Here is a 21,351-nt window from a genome sequence, read left to right as displayed (position 1 = left end):
GGAGGCCTGGTGAGCACACAGAGATGGGGCCCACAGCTGGCAGAGCCTCAGGAGAACGTGCTGGCACCCGGCTCTTGGACTCCCAGCCTCCAGAACTGTGAGCAGTGAGTGTCTGTGGTGCTGTTAGGGCAGCTGACCTGAGAATACAAGTATGCTCACCGACAGAAAACCAGGACACATGATGGCCATGAGCTTGTTTGGGGTGACAAGAAAGTTTTAGAAGTGGTGACAGTTGTACAACATTGTGAATGTGCTTAATTCTATTAATTGTATACTTTAAAATGAAAAGGACTAGCAAATTTTTACATATATTTTACCACAATCTTTAAAAAATTAACAATAAACCCCAACCACCAAATCGTACACTTTCGGTGGGTGAACTGCATGGTGTGTGAATTATATCTCAATAGAGCTATTTTTTAAAAACTCAGAGCCCAAACTGACTAGTAATCAAATAATTTCAAAAGCAAACCTGCTGAAAATTCCTTAACAAGTGTGATAGTAAGAGATGGTATGTAACAGGGATGCAGGTATACTTTAATATTTGCTATGGGCCAGGAGCATCCCTTGGGCCTGTTCCCCTGGAGTCTCAATTTCACGCATATAAGAAGACTAAAACTACAAATAATGATTTTTCACCTATCAGACTGGCAAAGGTAAAAAGCCAGTAGGGAGACTTGGCTGGTGAGGAAAGAGGGACAGACCCATCACTGCTGCCATCGTAAATGGCACAGTCTCCATGGAGGGCACGTTGGCAGTACTTATAATAAGGACCTAAAAATGCACATATCCTCTACCTTAGCAATTTTAATTTTATAAATTTATCCTACAGGCTTTTGTTCCTGGGTACAAACATTATTCATACTATTTGTAACAGCCAAAGATCAGAAAACTTTAACCATCACATAACAGGAGACTGGATATATGAATTATGGTTCCACTGCACATTGGTCCCATGTACAGCTGGGAGCAGGAACCATGTGCTATTGCTTTGTGCCTCCTGAACTGGGTTGTCACCTTTATCAGGTGTCCAAAGCAATAATGCTTTACAATTTGGCAAGTTGGTAGGTAAAAAAGGCATAATCTTGTTTTAATTGCTATTACCTTCATTGCTACTGGGGTTGACTTTTTTTTCATGTTTGTTAGCCCTTAGATAGTTTGAGTTTTGTAAAAAAGCTCACAAAACATGTTTACATTTGTTGCCTTTTTTTGATTCTCACTATGATATTGTAAACAGCAGGGATAAAACATCGCTCTACATTCTACTCTTGGATTGAGCGGTAGCTACTAAATATTTATAGTGTCACGCATCCTATTTTTTAATACATCACTTCTAACTTTCCCAACATCCCTGAGAGGAAGCTACTACGATTATCATTTTACAAATGAAGAAACTGGGGGCAGGAGAAGCTGGCTAACTTGCCTAAGGCCACCGGGCTGGTAACAGGGACCTACAGTCACTGGAGTCCTAAATCAGCACATTGGCTATACTCCTCTCTTAGCAGCTCCTCCTCTTCTTAGAGGCCTGGGCAGAAAGACGCTGGAGTCAGCTGGACGCATGCATGTCCACCCAGTCCCACACGTGCAGAGAGGCATCGCTTGCTGCTGATAACAAAGTCCTTGGCTTGTGGGGGTGCCAAGTGTGGGTAGTGACCAGTGGAGTCGTGTCTGTCTGATGGCCTTCCAGGAAAATGTGACCTCTGTGAGTGAAGAGAGGTTCTACTTGGTTCCCCATTCCATCCCAAGATGTGGTATCATAGACCTGGACCGTCCCATCAAAACCTAAGAAACACAAGAAAAGAGAGGATTGCTGCTGAATCTGTAAAGTAGTTTTTATTGTTTGTTCATTTTTTAAGTTACCTCTATTGCCTAACATGGGCCAGAGTCCACATTCTGACTGAGCCAGCCAGGTGCCCCGGAAATAATTTTTATAGTTTGCTCTCTGGTATCAAAACAGGTTATAGGATGAAAAATGAAATAATAACAAAATGCTTAGGGCCAGGGGTGCCTGGCTGGTTCAGTCAGTAGAGCATCTGACTCTTGATCATAGGGTCACAAATTTGAGCCCTACATTGGATGGAGATTACAAAAAAAAAAAAAAAAAAAAGCCAAAGGCCAGCTGAACACCATGTAACCTCTGTCCTCAGTATCAGAAGTTGATGACTTCACAGGGCATGTGATGGTGTATTTCTGTCGTTCATCTATTATGTGCAAGGCCCAAGGCCAATCCTGGACCTGGGTCCTTCCCATTGACTTTCAGCTACCCTCCTGATTAGATAGATACCGTTACTCAGCTAGAAACTGCCAGGCCAGACCCAGGGACTTGCTGACCCAGCAGCCTGCTATAATTCGGAAAGCAAGTAGACTGAGAAACACTTCGGTGATCCTCTCACCTCTTCCTGGCACAGCCCCCTGACCGTCCTAGCGCCTCCCTCTCTGTAGACTCTTCACCAACCTTAGCACCAAATTCCTGCTCAGGGAGGAACACCCTGCTACTAATGTGAAAGTTTAGCAGCCAGAACGGGGAAGGGCCTGTCATGGAAGAACCTGGAAAGCTGATCTGGAGCTTCTCTGTGAGCAACTGTCACTTCTGGGGCCAGATTTATTATGGGGCTGCGGAGGTTCCTTCCTGAACACCACACAGTCCTACAGGTAACAGACACAAAATACCGCTCAGCAGTACCTGAAATGGCCAAGCAGTTGTCTAGGCCTGGAGCCCATGTCACTCGCAGCAGCTCTGGGTCAGGGCTAGGTGCAGACACCAGGCACTGGACCGAGCTCACAGGATGGCAGAGATCCCGGGGGTCAAGAAGACAGAGCTGCCCGTTTGAGCCAAGGATGGCAATGCTGGGCCCAGGGCTCCGGACCTTGCCCCCAACTTCAGCACACCATCTCCCTCCAGCAGCGCCAGGGCCGCCACGGCCGTTGCTGACATTCTCTGACGGCGCCCACTTCTGGCGGATGTCGACGAGCCCCAGCCGACCTGAGGCACAGCAGAAGGCAAAGGTGTTTGTGTCCAGGACCTGCAGGCTACTCAGCTCCTCGCTGTCACTGACCCCTGGAAGACAGATGGTGACAGACAAAAGCTGCTGGAGTCGCAGGAGTCTGGCCAGTCGCCCATTTCTTCCTCTGGAAGTCTCCCTCCAGCCCCAGGCACTTTGGCATGCTCTAGACAGCCGGATTGGTACTGGTCCCTGGGACTGCCTCCTCTAGCCCCAGAACGGGGCCCCAGGGCCTGCCTCGCATCCATCTAGTTTCCCTAGCACTGGGCCCATGCAGCTGAACTCAGTTCTTAACACGGCAGAGCACTGGCAGATGGGAGTTAGCAGAAGAAGCCACAATGGATGAACGTACCTGAGGTGTATGTGGTCTTCTGGGATTCTAAATCCACGACCCTGAGACTGCTGAGCCTCACCCCATGGAGGACTCCGGGTGTTGTCAAAGAGAAGATGGCCACCCTAGGCCACAGACTGTCCTCCTTCTCCTGCACAGCAATGGTGCTGGCAGCCTGAATGACATCTGGAGGAAAGCACAAGAGGCTAAAACCCAGGATACTGATGAAGGTTTGAAACAGAACAAGTGGGCAGCCCAGGTGGCTCAGTGGTTTAGCACCGCCTTTGGCCTAGGGTGTGATCATGGAGACCCAGGATCGAGTCCCATGTCGGGCTCCCTGCACGGAGCCTGCTTCTCCCTCTGCCTGTGTCTCTGCCTCTCATTCTCTGTGTCTCTTATGAATAAATAAATAAGATCTTTAAAGAAAAAAAAAAAACAGTAAAAGGTGAAGGCCAGCCAGCAGTCTTCCCTTATACATTCAGAAGGTCAAGGAAAAAAGGTGCCTGACAGTTGGCAAGAGAGGATGTGAGACATAAATGCTCTGGATTACATTCATGTCTCTGAAACTGTCAGAAGCAGTTTAATTCCTTTATCATTTGTCTTACAAACAGTTTTGCAAACAGGAGATAATGAATCAGAGCAGCCATCTCAAAACCCCTAAAGCACTTTGGCTTTTTTATAGTTTCACAAAGAACAAATGAAGATAGAAAAAAAACAAAGAGCACCCTGAGGATGTCACACCTCAAGTGAAAGTCACAGGCAGAGTTCATGAACAAACAGTATTTCTTCAAAAACATGTTCAAGCAACCTGCAGATGCCTAGCAGGTAAAGGTCACCATGCCATTCATCTCCAAACGTGAATGGGCAGGAGGGTCCATGTCGTTGTTGCACCAAATGGAGGAAAGACATGCAGGCCTCAAGGTGGATTGTTTCAGTGTGTGTCTTAGCCTGCTTGGTCCTCGCCTCTGCATCTACACTGGAGGCTTCTCTGAACATAGCTCAGAGCAAGGAGTCTGCTGTACAAACTACTTTGTAGGAGACACATTATTTCCATTTTACATTTTCTCACTCCAAGAGAGGCTCATTACTGGGTCTCCATGTTCTTTGAGGAAAACGGACATCTATTTTTTAAATTCCAAAGTGTAGGCAGAAGTCAGAATGAGGAAGGAATGGACGAGAAGGAATACTAGCATGGCCTGCCAAGCAAGCATAAGGCAGCGAATCCCCTTGAGATCGTTCCCATACAAAGAAGGCATGGGGGCCATGGCTGGGCGGGAATGCAAACGGCCCTTGAGTGCTGCTCCTAAGACCCATGGATCTTCAGTGCCCCTGATCTAGACCTGCTGAACTAGAGGTTTGGCACAGGCAGGACAGTTCAGCCTCAGGACCAGGCTTTGTCTCCAGGGAGTGACGATGAGGCTGTGACTCAAACTCACTCTGGCAGAGCTTCCCTGCATCTCCTGGGCCACTTCCCTTTGCGCACACTCTGAGGAACCTGGAACAGCTAGGACCTAGTGCCCTGAACCAGGGTAATGGAGCCTCAGATGTGATCTGTCCTCTGACGGGAGAAAGAAGGCGGCCAGGAGAAAGCCTTCAAAGACCTATTTGCAGTGGAAAATTTCAGACTGGAAAGGTACTCTGTAATTAAAATAGGAAAGAAATGCAGGTTTCCTCTACCTTCCCTCTCTGGTCAGTGGAAAATGCCCTCCTCCAGAGAAGCCACAAAAAAACAGCCGCAAAGAGAAAAGAGGAACGAGTAGGATAACAAAAGATACGATGAGGCACCTCCATGAATGTGGCCAGAATGGAAGGTCGTGTCTGAGGATTCACCTGACACAGAACAGGTCAGAGCAGAGGCAGGCACACTACTTAAGGAGTCAGAATGGCACCCACACCTGCAGTAGTGAGCAAATTTATGAACACATCTAGAGGATGGTGGTGTTCCTGAGAGGGGCTGTTCAGCCACAGAGGCAAAGAAAATACTTGGGGCCTGTCCAGGGAAGAGGGAGCCACACCAGACTGAACACTGAACTTCAAAGTGGATAAAGCAGGTGACATTCAGCTGAAGCCATTAGATATGTATTCATCCAACTCAAAGGTTTCCATGGCCCCAGTGATGAGAGAAGAGGCCTGAGACACCACTCCAGGGCCCTGGATGGCATGAGGGCCCAGGCAGCAATGCTTTCACAAGTTGGATACTTTGTGCCAAACACCACTTCCACAATTTGGAAAACTTTGAGCTGATTCCTCTTGTTATAGTTTTGTTAAAGATTTTTTTTTTTTTCAAATTCATGAGACACACAGAGAGAGAGAGAAGGCAGAAACACAAGCAGAGGGAGAAGCAGCCTCCATGCAGGGAGGCTGACATGGGACTCGATCCCTAGTCTCCAGGATCATACCCTGGGTGGAAGGCAGCACTACACCGCTGAGTCACCGGGGTTGCCCTATAGTTTTGTTTATTAATCTTTGATTAAGTAAGGTCTTCTACAGGGAAAGAATCAGGACCTGGAATATTCCACGTTCAGGGATACCTCTTCTTTCATTTATGAACTAAGGAAACTGCATTCTGGTTTCTGCAGCAGTCTTGAGAGTCTGGTGAGTACATCTGTCTCTAGAAACAATTCATTTAGGATGTGCTAACAAAATCAGGTTTTAGAGACATCAAGGCTGTGGTCAAAACCTGGACCTTGGAAAATTCACCTTAGATAACACTATGCTTTTCGATTTCTAGGAAAACAGCTGCAACCTTCCCCAGACTCTGGAATATTCTGCACTAGTATCTAGGAGAACTCTGATTTCTTCTTCCCATGGGAGTGTCAAAACAAGCTGGTCCCTTTGGGCCATCAGCTTCCCTGGGGCTGGGGCTATAGGTTCTGTATGGCACCTGGTAGCCCAGGCCCCTTCAGGACAAAAGGCAGCTCCAGGTGCCTCCAAATGGTTAGCAAGACTCCTTTCCCTCTTGTTTTTAAACGACTGCTGTGCCACGCGGCCTATTTTTAGGCAAAGATAAAAAACAATTACAAGTTACTGGTATAAGGACAGACACAAAGATCAGTGGAGCAGAATTCAGAGTCCATAAATAAATCCTTATATTTATGGTTAAGCAACCATCTTTCAACAAAGGCACAAGGCCAATCACTGGAGAGAGGTTAGGCTTTTTGACAAATGGTGCTGAGACAACTGGATGCTTACATGCAAAAAGGTGAACTTAGACCCTTATTTCACACTGTACATAAAGGTAACTCTAAAGAGATCGTAGGCTTAAGTGCTGGCACTAAAACAATAAAAATTTAGGGGAAAAATAAAGCATAGGGAAAAACTGTGGGGTAGACAAAGATTTCTTAAATATGACACCAAAAGTACAGTCCTTAAAACACTGAAGAACTGGACTTCGCCAAAATGTAGGACTTTTTTATGCTTTAAAAGACACTACTGGGGCACCTGAGTGGCTCAGTCAGGTAATCAAGCATCTGCTTTCAGCTTGGGTCATGATCCTAGGGTCCTGAGATGGAGCCCCCGACTCCCTGCTCAGCGGGGAGTTTGCTTCTCCCTCTCTCTCTGCCTTTCTCCATACTTGTGCTCTCTTGTCTCTCAAATGAATAAATAAAATTCTCCTTCCTTCCTTCCTTCCTTCCTTCCTTCCTTCCTTCCTTCCTTCCTTCCTCCTCCTTCCTTCCTTCCTTCCTCCTCCCCCCCCCCCTCTCTTCCTTCCTTCCTTCTAGGATTTTATTTATTATTCATGAGAGAGAGAGGCAGAGACACAAGCAAGGGGAAAAGCAGGCTCCATGTGGGACTCGATCTCAGGACCCTGGGATCACACCCTGAGCCAAAGGCAGATGCTCAACCCCTGAGCCACCTAGGCGTCCCATAAATAAAATCTTAAAAAAAAAAAAAAAAGGCACACAGTGTAATGAGCGCTGGGTGTTATATGCAACCGATGAATCACTGAACTGAACTCTATCTCTGAAACTAATAATATATGTTAATTCATTGAATTTAAATAAAGTAAAATTAAAACAAAAACACATATAGAACAAATCTAGAAGGTACAGAGGACCCTTACAACTGGATAAAGACAAAAAAAGTCAATCAAAAAATGGGCAAAATATGTGATCAAATATAAGCACCGAGAAAAAAGGAGCATCCATGGTTTTTGCTGGCTACTATAATCCCCAGAATCTTGCCCATTGCCTGACACATCAGAAGTATACAGTATTTGTGACTGAATGATGTTAGCTGCCGTTACAAATCACAGTAATAATAATTATCAAAAACATTTTCTTTTTTTAAAGTAGGCTCCACACCCAACATGGGGCTTGAATTCACAACCCCAAGATCAAGAGCTACACACTCTACTAACTAAGCCACCTGGGGAGCCCATAAATGTTCTCTGACAGATCTGCTTCCAGAAACCAGCTCTAAGCAAAATGGAAGTACAGATCATGCTGCTGCTCAGTAAATACCCTACCACATTTTTTTTGGAGCCCCTACACCTGTAGTGAGATCAATTATTATTATCTAAATATAGTTACCACCAGATGTGGTTCTGTGCATACCCTGAAGTCAGACCAGACCCAAGTCTAGGTCATGCTACTGTCTTTGTGTCTTTCAACAACTTAGCATCTCTGGGACAGCCTGTTCTCAGATTCCTGAGAATTTAATGAGATCAGGCATGGAAAATACTCAGTATAGTGCCTGGAGTGTAATATGTTTCTTAATATTACTATTACCTTATACAGATTATTGATTAATCTGAACAAATATCTATTAAAAGTACAGTGAAACCAAAACATCAAAGGGCCCCTGATGGCATGCTTGCTGTCTCAGCCTGCTGGAGGTGGGGAGGAAACAACAAAACTCTCTCACGAAGATCTGCAGAGGCATTTCACCAAAGTAGATACAGGAATGGCTAATAAAGCACATGAAAAGATGCTCAATATTCTTAGTCGTTAAAAAGATGTAAGTGAAAGGCAGAATGAGAAACAATTTCATGCTCATTAGGATGCTTTAACAAATGTTGATGAGGACACGGGAAAATAGAAACCCTCATACATTGGTGGTGGGAATGTAAATAATTAAGCCATTCTGGAAAACAGTTTGGAAGTTTCCTAAAAAAAAAAAAAAATCAACATCAATTTACCATATGACCTAGGAATTTCACTCCTAAGTCTATCCAAAGAAATGAAAACATATGTTCACACTGAGACTTGTAAATGATAATAGCCAAAAATCAGATCCATCAACTGGTGAAGGGACAGCCGAATGCAGTGGAATGAATACCTTTCATCCACAACAAGGAACTACTGACGCACACTCTACCACTGCCTTTTGTCCTAACCATGCGCCTGGGGTACTAGATGCCTGGGGTACTAGATGCCGTATCATGGTACGATGTAGCAGACCTCAAAGCATTGTGCTAAGCGAAAGAACCCACATACAAGAGACCACATATTGTAGGATTCCATTGATATGAAATGTTTGGAAAAGGTAAATCTATTACAGAGACAGATAGTAGTGGTTGGCTAGGGCAAGGTGTGGGCGTGGTGATTAACAATAAATTGCACAACAGGTCTTATTGGGGTTATGACAATGTTCTAAAACTTGACTTACAGTGCTCGTCACACAACTTGTTAAATGTACTAGAAGTCACTGGATTGTACATTTAAAATGTGTGAAGTTCAGTAACATTATAAAAAAACAAACAATTGTAATGACCAAGTAAATGAGGCAAACTAGACTGTAGAGTATTAGCTGACAAAGAAAAAACAAAGGAAAGCCCTTTAAATCAGTGATCTCGAAAAGCGAATGAGCACAAGAACTGCCTTTCTGTGCCAGTGAAGCTGGAGGAGAAGCCACCAGCTGCCAGCCAGTTTCTGGGAAGCATCCAAGTGAGGTGGTGCGGGGCCCAGGGGCAGAAGGGCAGTTCCAATAGTGGCTGCCTGTACTTCGGAGGCACACTTCCATTCTGGCCAACAAGGTTCTAACAGGAGGGATGGACGGGGCTGCATCAGGGCTGCCCACTCTCGGTGTCTGCCTCACAGGGGAACCCACAAACCCACTGCAGGAGGGAAATACTATTCCTCATGAGCGAACTTCTTCCCTTCTAGGAAGGAACAGGATTTACGTTTCCTGCTCCTTTTCTGATCCCCTGTTAGGGACTGACTTCATGAAGAGGGAGACATGTTCCCTCATTGTTTCTCATCCCTGAGACTAGCATGCCTAACAAAGAGAGGTGACCTCCTTGCCACCGCTGCCACTTCCTCCTCCCAGAGGTGAGCTCACCTGAGTGACCCTAGCTCTGCCCTTGCCTCTACCCCTGTCTGGGGGTGCTCTGCCTACAACTGGGCAGGTAAACTGAATTCCTGAAGCAAGCTACAGGAAGCTCCATTCGGGAGTTGTATGCAATGCTGTGGTTGCTAATTCATCTTTGCCCACATTAATGTAGATACTGCCTTTTAATTCCCACCTGGCTCTAATACTACTTCTTAACTGGCTTAAATTAGGGGGCAGGGGTGTATGGGTATCAGGCTTTCCTACAACCCAGCCCTACCAAGTCAAATTCACTCACCACTGTCCTCTGTGATCTGCCACACATGCAGGTAAGAACCCGGAAGACCAGTGGTCACCAGCAACCTATTCAACAGATAGGAAATATCAGTCCAGAGAGTGAGGAGCTCACCCACATACAGGTCTCCCCCCCCCCCCACACACACACACTCCAGTCTTTTCCCTTCCCAGCCCACTCAGCTTGGGATCCCTACATTCCCCATATCCGGGAAGCTTACTGCAGAAGAGATCCTCAAGACCAGTCACCCTCATTTAACAGATGAGGAGCAGGCTCACTCCACTTGAGAGACAGACCCAGAGCTTCCACATGGCATGATGTATCCTAGAGAGGACACCAGCATGGAGCACTGAACACACAACCCTAACCCGGAGACTCTCAGCCTCTGCAAACTGGGGTTGTTAGTCCCAACTACCTACCACCAGTTGAGACACTCAGGGTATCCTTTTACTCTATATTCCTTGGAACAACTCCAACGATCTGTGGGTTACATTAGTCCAAAGGTCTGTGGTCTGAGGGACCATCGAGCTACTGAACCATGGTTTTTTTAATATTCCAAATCTGGGTGTGTGTGTATGCCTGTGTGCTGAGGAGGGCAGGGGTAGAGGTGGTGATAAAGAGGCAGGATACCCCTGACAATTTCCAGACACTCCATCCTGAATGAAAGGTCTGGGTCACAGAGTTGACCATACCTGGTGTCTGGCACATGCTTCAGATCAAAGACAGAGGTGTCTGAAAATCCTCCATGGCATACCTTGAAATCTCTTTCTGGGAATAAGCCCTAAAATACAAAGCAGAGAGGAGGGGGCTAATCAGAGGAGGGGGCTAATCAGAGAGCCTGCTTTCCAAAGGAACATTCCAGATGAGCTTTAGGTAAGATGCCAGATCTCAACCTGGATGGAAGCCATGGAAGCCCACCAGCTGCATTGCTCTCCCTGCATGCCTGAGGGTGCTGCTACTTGGAAAAACTGGTCTCAGCTGCCTACACAGACAGCTTCCCTTCTTTCCTGCACATCCAAAACCCTTCTCCTAACCTGTACCTGGGCCCTTTCATTAGAGCAGGAGTGTTATACTCTTGTTAGAGTTACAGAAGCTTCACAGTTTCATACAAGGTAGCTGGAATGTATCAGTCAACTAACCCATCGCCATTCCTCCCCCACCTCCCACTGGAAGTCAGGTGGGTTCTTCTAAAAAAAAAAAAAAGGTAACAACCACCAATTATCCAGTGCTCACTGCATCAGGCACTATGTTTAGTACTATATCTACTTTATTTTTTTTTAATTTTTTTTTTATTTATTTATGACAGTCACAGAGAGAGAGAGAGGCAGAGACACAGGCAGAGGGAGAAGCAGGCTCCATGCACCGGGAGCCTGACGTGGGATTCGATCCCGGGTCTCCAGGATCGCGCCCTGGGGCCAAAGGCAGGCGCCAAACCACTGCGCCACCCAGGGATCCCTATATCTACTTTACCACACTGAATTACCCTTATTCAAAACTAACAAAACGGAAGCACAGGCAACTTCAGCGACATTTCTAAGGTCACACAGGGATTATGCTGTGAATCTGAACCCCAGTCTGTCCAAAGTATATGCTCTTAGCCACTGGACTCCACTCTTGCCACATGAGGAACTGGAAGCAGAGGGAAAGAAGGTTGCCATAAGAAAAAAGAGAAAAAGCCAGGGGTGAGGTAGGTGGTAAATTAAGGTCTCTCCTCAAGGCTCAGTCTGGGTGAGTGAGCTCTTGGCTCAAGCCTGGCGCAAGCCAGATATCAAGAGCACTGGGTGGGAAATTTCCCCCAGAACAAAGGCCAGGCTGTCCTCAGATGAGTCTGGGCGATTTTACAGCAACAGCACGCAGCTACCAGCTCTTTTCTTCTTCACATATGCTCTTCTCTTGGCTTCTGAAACACTGATCTTTTCTGATATTTCTACTTCAAAGACGATTCCTTCTTAGTATTTGTTGTGGGTTCACCTTCCGCTAACCATTTCTTCAATGTAGTCCCTAGATTTCATCTTTAGACATTTACTTTTATTCCTTATACATGACACTGTCATTCTAGGTGATCTTTACCATTCTAAGGGCTTCAGCCACCCTCTAAACCCTAATAACTCCCTAAATGTATTTTTTGATAAAGTAAAATTGACTTCTTTCTCTAGGAGCCCTCTGTAAATCTCATTCTGTAGCATTTATCTCTGTGCATCTCTGCCTCCCTGGTAAGACAAGCAGGGCAGGAGCAGTGCTAGTCCCCCCTTCTAGTATACAGGACAATACGTAGTAGACAAGAGGAACTCTCTAAAGGTTTAATAAAGGAGTAAAAGACATATACACTCAGTGACTATATTTCAAGTTACCTGGTTTTCTTTTACAGAAAGTCTCAGAGGTAATATCAGATGAAGAATCTCATTTTTTTTCAGGCTTTCATACTCAGCAACAAAGACTCCTGGAAAAAAGAGGCAGAAGTAGCTGTGACAAACTGCTAGAAAGATCCTGGACCATGGCTGGGTCTAGAAATTTCACCAGATCCTCCAAAGCAATGATAAATTTCTCTTCCATTGGTATGCATCTTTGTATGGAGGAATGGAAAGGATCTAGATCTTACTAAGAGGAATGTAAGCGTTGATGGGGGGGCAGGGGGATTGCTCCAAGTCCAAGGAGGAGGCCTCAGACTCCCAGAAGTGTGGGCTGGGTCTCTCCTGGCTGAGCTAGCAGTAAGAGGTCCAGCCTGAGGAGTAAGATTCCATCTCCTTCAGGGCCAGGCAGGGCAGATCACCTTTGTCACCAATCCACTCAAGGACCCGAGTGGCTCCCGAAAGGTCGAATGCATGGAAATCTTGGTACCTGCATGATAAAGACACAATGTCACACGGTGCACAGCACTCCAGAGCTGTTAAAACTCTGGAATGGCAGCATGGTTCGGTGGGTGGGGGCCCAGGCTCCGGAGCAAGGCAGACCGGGGAGCCGGTCTTGTTGCACCTGTTAGCCCCTGTGTGACTGGGACCACGCTGGTCCCTGTATCCCGGGACCTCGGTCCTCATCGGTAAAATGGAACTCCTAGAGGACCCGGACTTCCCAAGGTTGATGTGAGGAACCACTGGAACGATCTGCTCAGGGTTTCACTCAAGCTGGCGAAAAAGGGTCACTAGGGTGATTATTATCCTTGAGGAGCGCCGCTCTTACTAGCACCGCGCACGGGGCGGTGCCGCTTCCCAGATGCCCGAGCCCACCTCCGGGCGGAGTCCCCGGTGTCGGCCCCGCCCCACGGCCAAGCTGGCCCAGCCCACACGGGGACCCCGTGAGCGCTCCACCCCGCGCCCATCTGCCCGCGCGGCCAGCCCCAGGCCCAAGCCGCAGGTCCATAGGATTTACAAGCGCAAGGATTCCACCAGCCAGTCCTCCGCGGCCTCCATGGCAACGCCGCTTCCGGTACCTCACTTCCGCCGCCGAGACGCTAGGCACGGTCCTCTCGCGAGGAGTGGGAGCGGCCGACTCTGGCTGGGGGCGCGCTAGCCTGTGAGCCACCATCAGCGCGCAGTGCCCCCGCCGGGCGGGTCTGGGATTCTCCTGGCAAAACCTCCCGGCGGGGCAGTGACGTAAAACCAGGGGTTCCCTGTCTTTCAGTTCTGGGCGGGGCCTCATCAGGAACCGAATACGCGCCCGTTTCGCGACCAAATATTTGCAGATCAGTGGGGTCAAGGCCATTGGTGCTGGGTTAAATTCGAATTCTAGATAAACTAATGGATTTTTTCGTACAAATATGTCCATGCAATACTTAGGATATCTCACATGAAAAATTTGTTCTATGAAATGAGAATTTAACTGTGTCCTGTATTTTTATTTGCTAAATGTGGCAAATCTACCCAGGGCCAGAGAAGAGAGAAAGCAGTGAGGTCTGAATCTTACTTAGCTCGGCTCACTCCCTTGTAGGCTTGGGGAACTCCCCTCAAAGCGTGGCGTGGGGATGAAACGGAATGGGGTGAGCAAAACCCCATCATGTAGTGGAGGCAGCTTCCTCATACAGGCCAGTACGCATTACGTGGCAGAGGTGAGAGTAAGAGCGCAGCGCCTGGCACAGGACCTGGTGCATAGCACAGGTGCTGAGTACCTGCCTGCTGAATGAGCGACTGAACAGGAGTCCTGGGTAGGCTGGTGTCATGAAGTTGTCTTGGCTTTCTGGAGCCAGCCCCATCTCACTGGACATCCTGTCCTTCAGTGCCCCTTCCCTCCCATGCTCTCAAACGTGGCAGGAAGGAGAGGACCAGACATTCTACATAAGAGCAAGGGTTTTATTCACAACTTCAACAGGGAAGCAAGAAATACAGCAGGGACATAATTTGTGTCTGCATCGGCAATATTCCTGGCGACACAACCGAAATCAGAGTAACATAGTAACAGACATTTGAGCTCAGGTTTTACTTCCAGATGGGGCCACCGCCAGGGTCCCATTCAGCACCTTCCCTGGATGGGCACAGTCTAAGTCACGTGGGCATCTCTTCCTCATTACCAGCCTCCCTTCTGCAGCATTTGCACCAGCAGCCTCCTGTCCTGAAGGGGAACAGATGGAAGAAATGACCTGGGCAGAGGGGGCAAATGATAGGGGTGTCCCGTTGTTCCTGAATGCTAGGCATCCACGGAGGTAGGCAGGGGCAGGCTCTTAGCTTAGGCAGGCTACCCCAGCACTTTTCTCTCTGAAGAAGAGCCTGGGAAGGGTCAGGGCACCGATTTTCTCAGAGTGACAGCCCCAACTTCAGAGTGGTCATGACAGTCAATGAAATCGTGGAAGTAAAGTCCACATATGTGCCTGGATCTAGCCCAGTGTCAGCGTTTTCACTCCTTCACCCCCAGCTCTGCCCCAGATCTCACTTGTGAAGCCCCACCCCCCAGGGCTAGGTACATACTGCTTCCTCTGAGGTTCACTAGTTGGTCTGCATGACCAACAGCTCCAGGGTAACCCCACCTCCCTTCAGACTCAGCTAGCTGAAGCTCCTGGTCCCTATATCTGAGGTCCCCAGGTGCTGGTGGTTTTGTGCACAGGGAGGGCCCGGGAGGTTGACTGGGGCTGGCGTTGGACCGTCTCTAGGAAATGCCCCTCCCTTCTTTGAAAATACATGCACTATATGCTGGGCACAGTGGGGGATATGAAGGTGAGTCTGTGACAGGTGCTCCCAGAGAGCTCCCAGACCGGCAACAGCTCCTATTTACTAAGTGGTTTCTACGTGCCAGGCATTATGCTGAAGACATGACACAAATGGTCTCATTTAATACAAGATGGGTGCTATCATCCCCATTTTATACATGAGGAAGATAGGCCTTTAAAGTCGCACAACTACTAAACAGCTAGGTTATGAGCCTAGCATGCTGTCACCAGAACCCACATTCTACCACACTACCCTGCCTTCTGGGCACAGTAACAAAGTACGAGGGAAGGTGGTGTGGGATGGGGACAGCATCAGGAGCAGGGCATGGAGGAACTGCCCTTCCACCAGGCTAGACACTAAAGCTGGCTTAGCTCTAGCTTTCAGGTCTTGAATGTCATAGGTCAGTGGTTTCAACCAGGGGTAATTTGGGCTCCCTCCCCTTCCCTCTCACGAAAAGAGCTCTGGCAAAGTCTGGAGGCCTTTTTTTTTGGTGTTCTTTTGGGGTTTTTTGTGATTGTCACAAATGGGGTGGTGGTGGGGAGGATGCTCTAGTGGGTAGAGACAAGGGATAACACTATACCTCCAGGGCACCTGGGCGGCTCAGTGGTTCAGTGTCTATCTTTGGCTCAGGGCATGATCCTGGGGTCCAGGGATAGAGTCCTGCATCAGGCTCCCTGCCAGGAGCCTGCTTCTCCCTCTGCCTGTGTCTCTGCCTCTCTCTCTCTCTTTTTCATGAATAAAGTCTTTAAAAATAAAAAATAAAACTTCCACCAATGCACAGGGCAGCCCCCACAAGAAAGAATTCTCCAGCCCTGAATGTCAAGAGTCCTGAGGTTGAGAAACCCTGCAGTGAGGGTCACTGAGGCAGATGAGTGACTGAGAAGAGTGCTGGTCAAGGTGAACAAGGTCTGACTCTGTCTCTGATGCTGACTCTTCTCCTTTCTGGGCCTCAGGATCCCAGCTGTAGCCACAAGTACAAACAAGGTACAGCAAAGGTGGAAGCTGGGGTCGGGCAAGTCGGGGAGGGTGTGGAGAAGGTCCTGTTGCAAGAGGCTGGCTAATTAATCCTAGGCTGTGACTTTAGACTGGGGTCTGGGTGAGGGGGAACTTCCTCCCTACTTCTTGCTCTGTGAGGTTTGCTGGGAAGGTCAGCTTCTTTTCTTTGAAGTCTTTTCCCTTTGACTCTGGATCACACAGAGAGCCTGGAATCCCTGGCTTTCTGAGGCCCATCACACCCTGGGGGGCTGTGACACGTTATGCCCAATGCTGGAACCAGGAGCAGCCCTGGCTGGGCCTCTCCTGAGTCTGAGGTCGGAGCTTGGCTCACCTGGGGCTGAGGTGCTGGCCGGCTGAGGCTCATGCCCAGAACTTTCTTTAGACGGAGGATCCTGGGCAGATCATGACTCAGCTGCAGTCTCTGGTCCCTCAGGGACACGTGGGAAGCTGTCCCCAAGAGGAATGGGCTGGGGGTTTCCAGACTCTTCTTGCCCATGAAGTGACCTAGAAAGGTGGTGCCAACGCACAAAGAAGTTGGGGAGCAAGGATTCTATCCCAGTGGGAAAGCTCCCCACCTCTCCCAACTTTCAGTTCTCATGCTGGGAAGATCCCCGATCAATCTTCCTCCTCCTCCTCAAGGAGACACAAACACCCCTGGGTGGTGGCAAAGCCTGTACCGCCGCTTCTCCTGAACAGGAAGAGATGATGGAGAGGATGGTACAGCTGGAAGGAGGTTAGATGGCAAAGGGCCAGTGGGAAGCTCTGCCAATTGTGCTGCCTGCTTACAAGAGGGAAAAGGCAAGGGCAAGGAGGAAAGTGGAGAGTGAAGAATTGTCTGGAAGGCGAGGTGCAAAAAGAAGACACACCAGAGGTTGGAAGACTCAGTAGACTTGCCTAAGGCAAGGGGCACTGGCTGGCAGGCAGATCTAGGATCCAGACCCAGCTCTGCTTTAACTGGCTGAGTGATGTGTCTGGGTGTCAAGTTTTCCATCTATTAGACAAGTTCCAGGGTCCTCACCAGCGCAGACACGAGTGTCCGCGGCCGAGAAACGGCCTGAGAAAGAAAATGGAATCAGAGCAGGGTGAGGGGCGCTTGCCCGGGTCCCGAAGACTTACCGGTGGCCCAGAGGTTGCCCCGCGGGTGCACTCGGATCTTGATGGCCCGGCTGCGATGCTCTGGGGGACCCCAGCTGAGCGGCGCGGCCCCGGCAGCTGCAGCGAGCAGAGCGAAGAGCAGCAGCCCGCTGAGCAGCCGAGCGCCCCCCGCCCGCAGGGTCATGGCTGCAGCCTTGACGCTCCTCCGCCCCTGTGCACTTCGCAGCCGCCGAAGCCGCGGCGCCCTCCTTTCCTCCTTTTAAACCCGCGCCCCGGGGGTGGGGCGGAGCCTGTCCGGAGGAGCCCGCCCCCCCGCGCTCGCAGCAGCCCCAGCCCTGCCCCCAGAACGCCCCGCCCCGCAGGACCCCCCCCCCCCCGCGCCGCGCGCTTGCGCTCTCACGCCCGCTCTGGCACTGCTTCCACTGCTGGGCGTTGGCGCTCACGCCCACTACCCTCCGGCGGAGGACCCTGACCCCGGGCAAAGCCCGTTCCCTCGGTGGCCGCCTCGCTGCTCCCACTGGCTTTCGGCCCACGAGTGGTTACTTCGCTTTGGAACCTCTATAAGAGTAGGGGTGAGGACCCTCGCGCTACAGTGCCCCGCAAAGTGCCAAGCACCAGGAGAGCCATAAAAATGCCTGCCAGCCCCTCCCTCTTAGGGAATGTGACCCATGTTCCCTCTGCTCTCTGCCCTTTCACCGCCAGCACTCCCCAGGTGGTGTAGAAACCACAGCAGGTGCTCCATCCAGAATGATGGATGGTGAGATAGTGAGTACCCCCAACCCCAGGAATGAACGCTGTATACCACTTGGGCAGGAGGCAGCTTTCTGGGGACCAGACCAGGAGTTCATATACAAATTGTGCGATTCCCCTCAACCTCAGTTTCAACTGTAAAATAGTAATAACTGTTACCCTATTTGTAATAATTTTACATTTAGCACAATTATTTTGTGGCAGGAAGGAGCAGTCCTATAGGACTGCCCTCTCACACCCAGCATTCTCCTCCTCCCAAGTCCAGACTTGTTTTGGAAAGAACTATTGGGTCACTGCCATCACTTAATGAGTAAAACGCTGTGCTCCAGAATAATACATTTATTTTTGCCTAAATGTTTGGCTTAAATGTTCACTAAACACCAACCTTCAGGAGCACCATGGTAGGCACAGGAGAGGAAACAAGATAATTCAAGGGAGTTTACCATCTCGCTGGGGAAACAGTGCCAAAGGAATGAATGATGAAGGAGTGGGGTGCAGACCAACCCTGGGATTTTGGGCTCTTCCTTGCAACACTGCATGGTGTAGCTGTGACTGAACCTACTTCCCAGTCTGGCTCAATAATGGTACTTGGTATTATTACCCTTTCATGTATCTAGCTCAGCAAGGCCTGCTAACTGTGGATCACCACTCTAAAAGGGAAAGTGAATTAGGAGAGGCTGGTTATCATGTTGAGTTCCTAGGAGCATGACACACAGGAGAGGGACACTCCATTTCTGGCCCTGGCTTTTCCCCAGTCTCCTAGCTTCTCATCCCCCACCGCGGCATTTACACCTCTGCATTCTCACTGCTCAGCCATGGTGTACAAATATAGCTCTTATCACCTTCCCATAATAATCGTTCCCTTTGTGACCCCCTCCCTGTCTCCCTGTCCTCTGGCTCACAGATGTAGAAATTAATGGCAACACACAGGAGCTGATATTGAGTGTTGCTTCACTTAAATGCTTGAAGAAATGTTATTTGGTAGGTTTAACCCTCATTTTATAACTGGGAACAGGCTCAGAGGTTGAGTCACTTGCTCAGACTGACACTAGAATCAGACTTCGGGTCTGTTTGGACTACTCTGTCAGGCCCCCAAAATCAGATGCTATTTCCCTAAAACATACCCACTCCCAATTTACCAACCATCTCAAGTGTTAACATCAAGTTGGTTTAGATTTCTCAGGGGAGAAAGGGAGAAGGCAGTGAATTTAGAATTTGTCCTCACTTCTGCAGGGTACCCTGGGTCTCTGGGTTCTGCTCTGACCAGTTCATTTATACTCCAGCCAAGTCTCCTCTGTCACAGGCTGGATTCACAGCTCCAACCACAGTTCCAGAACTGACCTCAGGAGCCCCCAGTGGGATTTTATCTGTTAGGCTAGCACAAGTGAGGGGCCTCTGAAGACCTTGAAGAAGCAGGGTAGCAGCTGGATGTCCAAGCTGGACGTCCCAGAGAGTGTGCCAGGCTCTGAGTTTAGAGCGAGGAGCTCAGCTGCCCACTGCCTGTTTCCCAAGTGTACTGTGATGGCGAGGGAATTCTAAGGGCCTCCATCCCACTGGGAAGACTGGCAGTGAATCATGTGGAGGCCCCCAGGGAAGTTCTCCAGTGCTTACACTGGGCCCTTCTCAGGTGTCTCAAGGATATCCACAGGAAATCTACATAAGATTCACAAGTCAATACTAAAGATGATTAAGAGGTGAAAGATACATGCCCCCCCCCAAAAGATACATGGCAAATCCTGTTATAACCAACAGCAACAAAACATTTAAGCTGCACCATGGTTTTTAATCACATATTGCTTGAAATAAAGGACACATGTTACTGTTCGCTCTATTTTCATTAAATTGAAATCAATTATAAGTAACATCTTTTCACAACTGAATCTTTGTTGTTTTTTCCAAAAGTACTTAGGGCATGCTCCTTTGATCATCAACACTATTTTGATGTAGTAAAGACTAGTAGTATGCCCATTTTATAGGTGAGTTAACTCAAGTACAAAGCAAGTTAGTTGCAGAGAAACCACACAAATGGAGAAAACCAGAGTGGACTTCACACACATGAAAAGTGCAGAGGACAACAGAGGAATTCAAAAGCAGAAATTTAAATTAGACATACGTCTGGTGAAAAGGAATAACAAATGCAGAGCTGCTCAAAAACGAATGGTGTAAAATTACTCTCCTGGCAAACCTTTGAGCCCAGATCTCCATCTGTGTGGGCTGGGAGGATGAGATGAAGAGAAACGTCCTGAGATATCTCACTCCTGCTCTTTAGTTTGGGAAAGGACTGGACAATCAGAGAAATAGCTCAATCTTCAAGAGGAGAGTTGGGGATATAGGATGCAATTTCCCAAAGTCAGAGGGAACACATAAGAGTTAGCTAGAAAACCAGAACATTCACCATTAATAAAGAAATGTACCAGAAACTGAAATTGCCAAAACACAAAATATTTTTTAAGGCAATATTTGGGAAAAAAAAAAAAGAGAGAGAGAGAGAGAGAAAATCCCTACATCTATCAAGAAAGTGATGACAATCCCACTAGTGGGTAAGGAAGCTAAGCAGCTGCTCCTCAGCTAAATGGCACAGATGTTCAGGGAACTTATAAAAACCTTAGAGAGTGATGAGCCCCGGACCCAGCATTCACAATTATTTGGGTGGGATAGTCATGTATTTCAGGGGACATTCAGTAACTGAAATTAATACTCTTTAAACTCTAAAGAGGCTTAAATGCTTGGAAATCTGCCTGAGAATTTCACTATTTCTAACAGATTTGCTAATCTGAGCAAGTCCACAGAAATATCTAGAGTCTCTAAAAAATTCCCAAGGACCCTGCAGTTGTGGGATTTATGTCAAATGAAAGAGTCTCATTAGATATCATAAAGATACAAGGACTGGGTTTTGACACCCAACATTGTGACATGAGAAGAGCAACAGACTTCGAGGTGTGGTTGTGCCATCCATTCACAGGCCAGGAGACCCTGGACAAATTTCTTAACTTCTGGTTTCTCTTTTGAAAATAGAGTTTATTTTATTTTATTTTATTTTATATTTTTAATTTTTTTCAACTTATTTATTTATGATAGTCACACACACAGAGAGAGAGAGAGAGAGAGAGAGAGGCAGAGACACAGGCAGAGGGAGAAGCAGGCTCCATGCACCAGGAGCCCGATGTGGGATTCGATCCCAGGTCTCCAGGATCGTGCCCTGGGCCAAAGGCAGGCGCCAAACCTCTGCGCCACCCAGGGATCCCGAAAATAGAGTTTATTTTGAAGACTAAAGAGAAAATAAAAATATGTCATAATTTCAAAAGCAATTAGCAGATCACATGACAAATTCTAAGTACTCAAAATTATTACCTGGGTCCTGGGAAAAGCAGAAGCCTGCTTTAAATCTGAAGCCCACTACAGGGGAAAGAAAAGATTCCCTGGACAGTCACTAAAGCTGGGGTGTTGACTCAACAGTAAACAAAATGCCTATTACAC

The 21,351-nt window shown here is 48.1% G+C and overlaps 2 protein-coding genes across 5 annotated transcripts; both read right to left on the bottom strand.

Moving 5' to 3' along the window:
* Positions 1-292: 292 nt before the first annotated feature.
* WDR73 (WD repeat domain 73) lies at positions 293-13,310 on the bottom strand. 3 transcript variants are annotated; one of them, XM_055326716.1, is made up of 8 exons: positions 13,265-13,310; positions 12,669-12,736; positions 12,250-12,338; positions 10,591-10,679; positions 9,902-9,966; positions 3,355-3,519; positions 2,684-3,058; positions 293-1,782 (listed from the first exon to the last, which is right to left on the bottom strand). In XM_055326716.1, exons 1-8 carry the CDS (start codon positions 13,303-13,305, stop codon positions 1,547-1,549), a joined length of 1,128 nt encoding a protein of 375 aa, XP_055182691.1. In that variant the 5' UTR covers positions 13,306-13,310; the 3' UTR covers positions 293-1,546. The 3 variants fall into 3 exon arrangements, with proteins under 3 accessions (XP_055182691.1, XP_055182688.1, XP_055182690.1); XM_055326713.1 differs by lacking the exon at positions 13,265-13,310 and having other exon boundaries at positions 12,669-13,258; XM_055326715.1 differs by lacking the exon at positions 13,265-13,310 and having other exon boundaries at positions 2,684-2,983; positions 12,669-13,258.
* An 857-nt stretch (positions 13,311-14,167) lies between these two features.
* On the bottom strand, positions 14,168-17,394 carry NMB (neuromedin B). Of its 2 annotated transcripts, none has more exons than XM_055326544.1 (3): positions 17,146-17,394; positions 16,361-16,533; positions 14,168-14,435 (listed from the first exon to the last, which is right to left on the bottom strand). In XM_055326544.1, the coding sequence occupies exons 1-3, from the start codon at positions 17,306-17,308 to the stop codon at positions 14,301-14,303; spliced, it is 471 nt and encodes a 156-aa protein (XP_055182519.1). In that variant the 5' UTR covers positions 17,309-17,394; the 3' UTR covers positions 14,168-14,300. The 2 variants fall into 2 exon arrangements, with proteins under 2 accessions (XP_055182519.1, XP_055182520.1); XM_055326545.1 differs by having other exon boundaries at positions 14,168-14,440; positions 17,146-17,390.
* Between the last annotated feature and the right edge of the window lie 3,957 nt (positions 17,395-21,351).

This window comes from Nyctereutes procyonoides, unplaced genomic scaffold (assembly GCF_905146905.1).
Source record: "Nyctereutes procyonoides isolate TBG_1078 unplaced genomic scaffold, NYPRO_anot_genome, whole genome shotgun sequence".
Lineage (NCBI taxonomy): Eukaryota > Metazoa > Chordata > Mammalia > Carnivora > Canidae > Nyctereutes > Nyctereutes procyonoides.
The sequence above is the reverse complement of the archived record's forward strand: the minus strand, read 5'-3'. Positions and strand labels throughout refer to the sequence as shown.

Bases quoted from the DNA above. Each gene is read 5' to 3' on its own strand.
- WDR73 (XM_055326713.1), bottom strand. From the start codon at position 12,933: ATGAGGACCGAGGTCCCGGGATACAGGGACCAGCGTGGTCCCAGTCAC. The intron at 3,520-9,901 runs GTGAGTGAATTT...GCTTTCCTCCAG, and splicing joins GCAGATCACAGAGGACAGTG to ATGTCATTCAGGCTGCCAGC. The intron at 3,059-3,354 runs GTACGTTCATCC...TCTGTCTTCCAG, and splicing joins GAAGACCACATACACCTCAG to GGGTCAGTGACAGCGAGGAG.
- NMB (XM_055326544.1), bottom strand. From the start codon at position 17,308: ATGACCCTGCGGGCGGGGGGCGCTCGGCTGCTCAGCGGGCTGCTGCTC. The intron at 16,534-17,145 runs GTAAGTCTTCGG...CCACCTTTCTAG, and splicing joins GGGCAACCTCTGGGCCACCG to GTCACTTCATGGGCAAGAAG. The intron at 14,436-16,360 runs GTGAGCCAAGCT...CCTTCAGGACAG, and splicing joins GGCCAGCACCTCAGCCCCAG to GAGGCTGCTGGTGCAAATGC.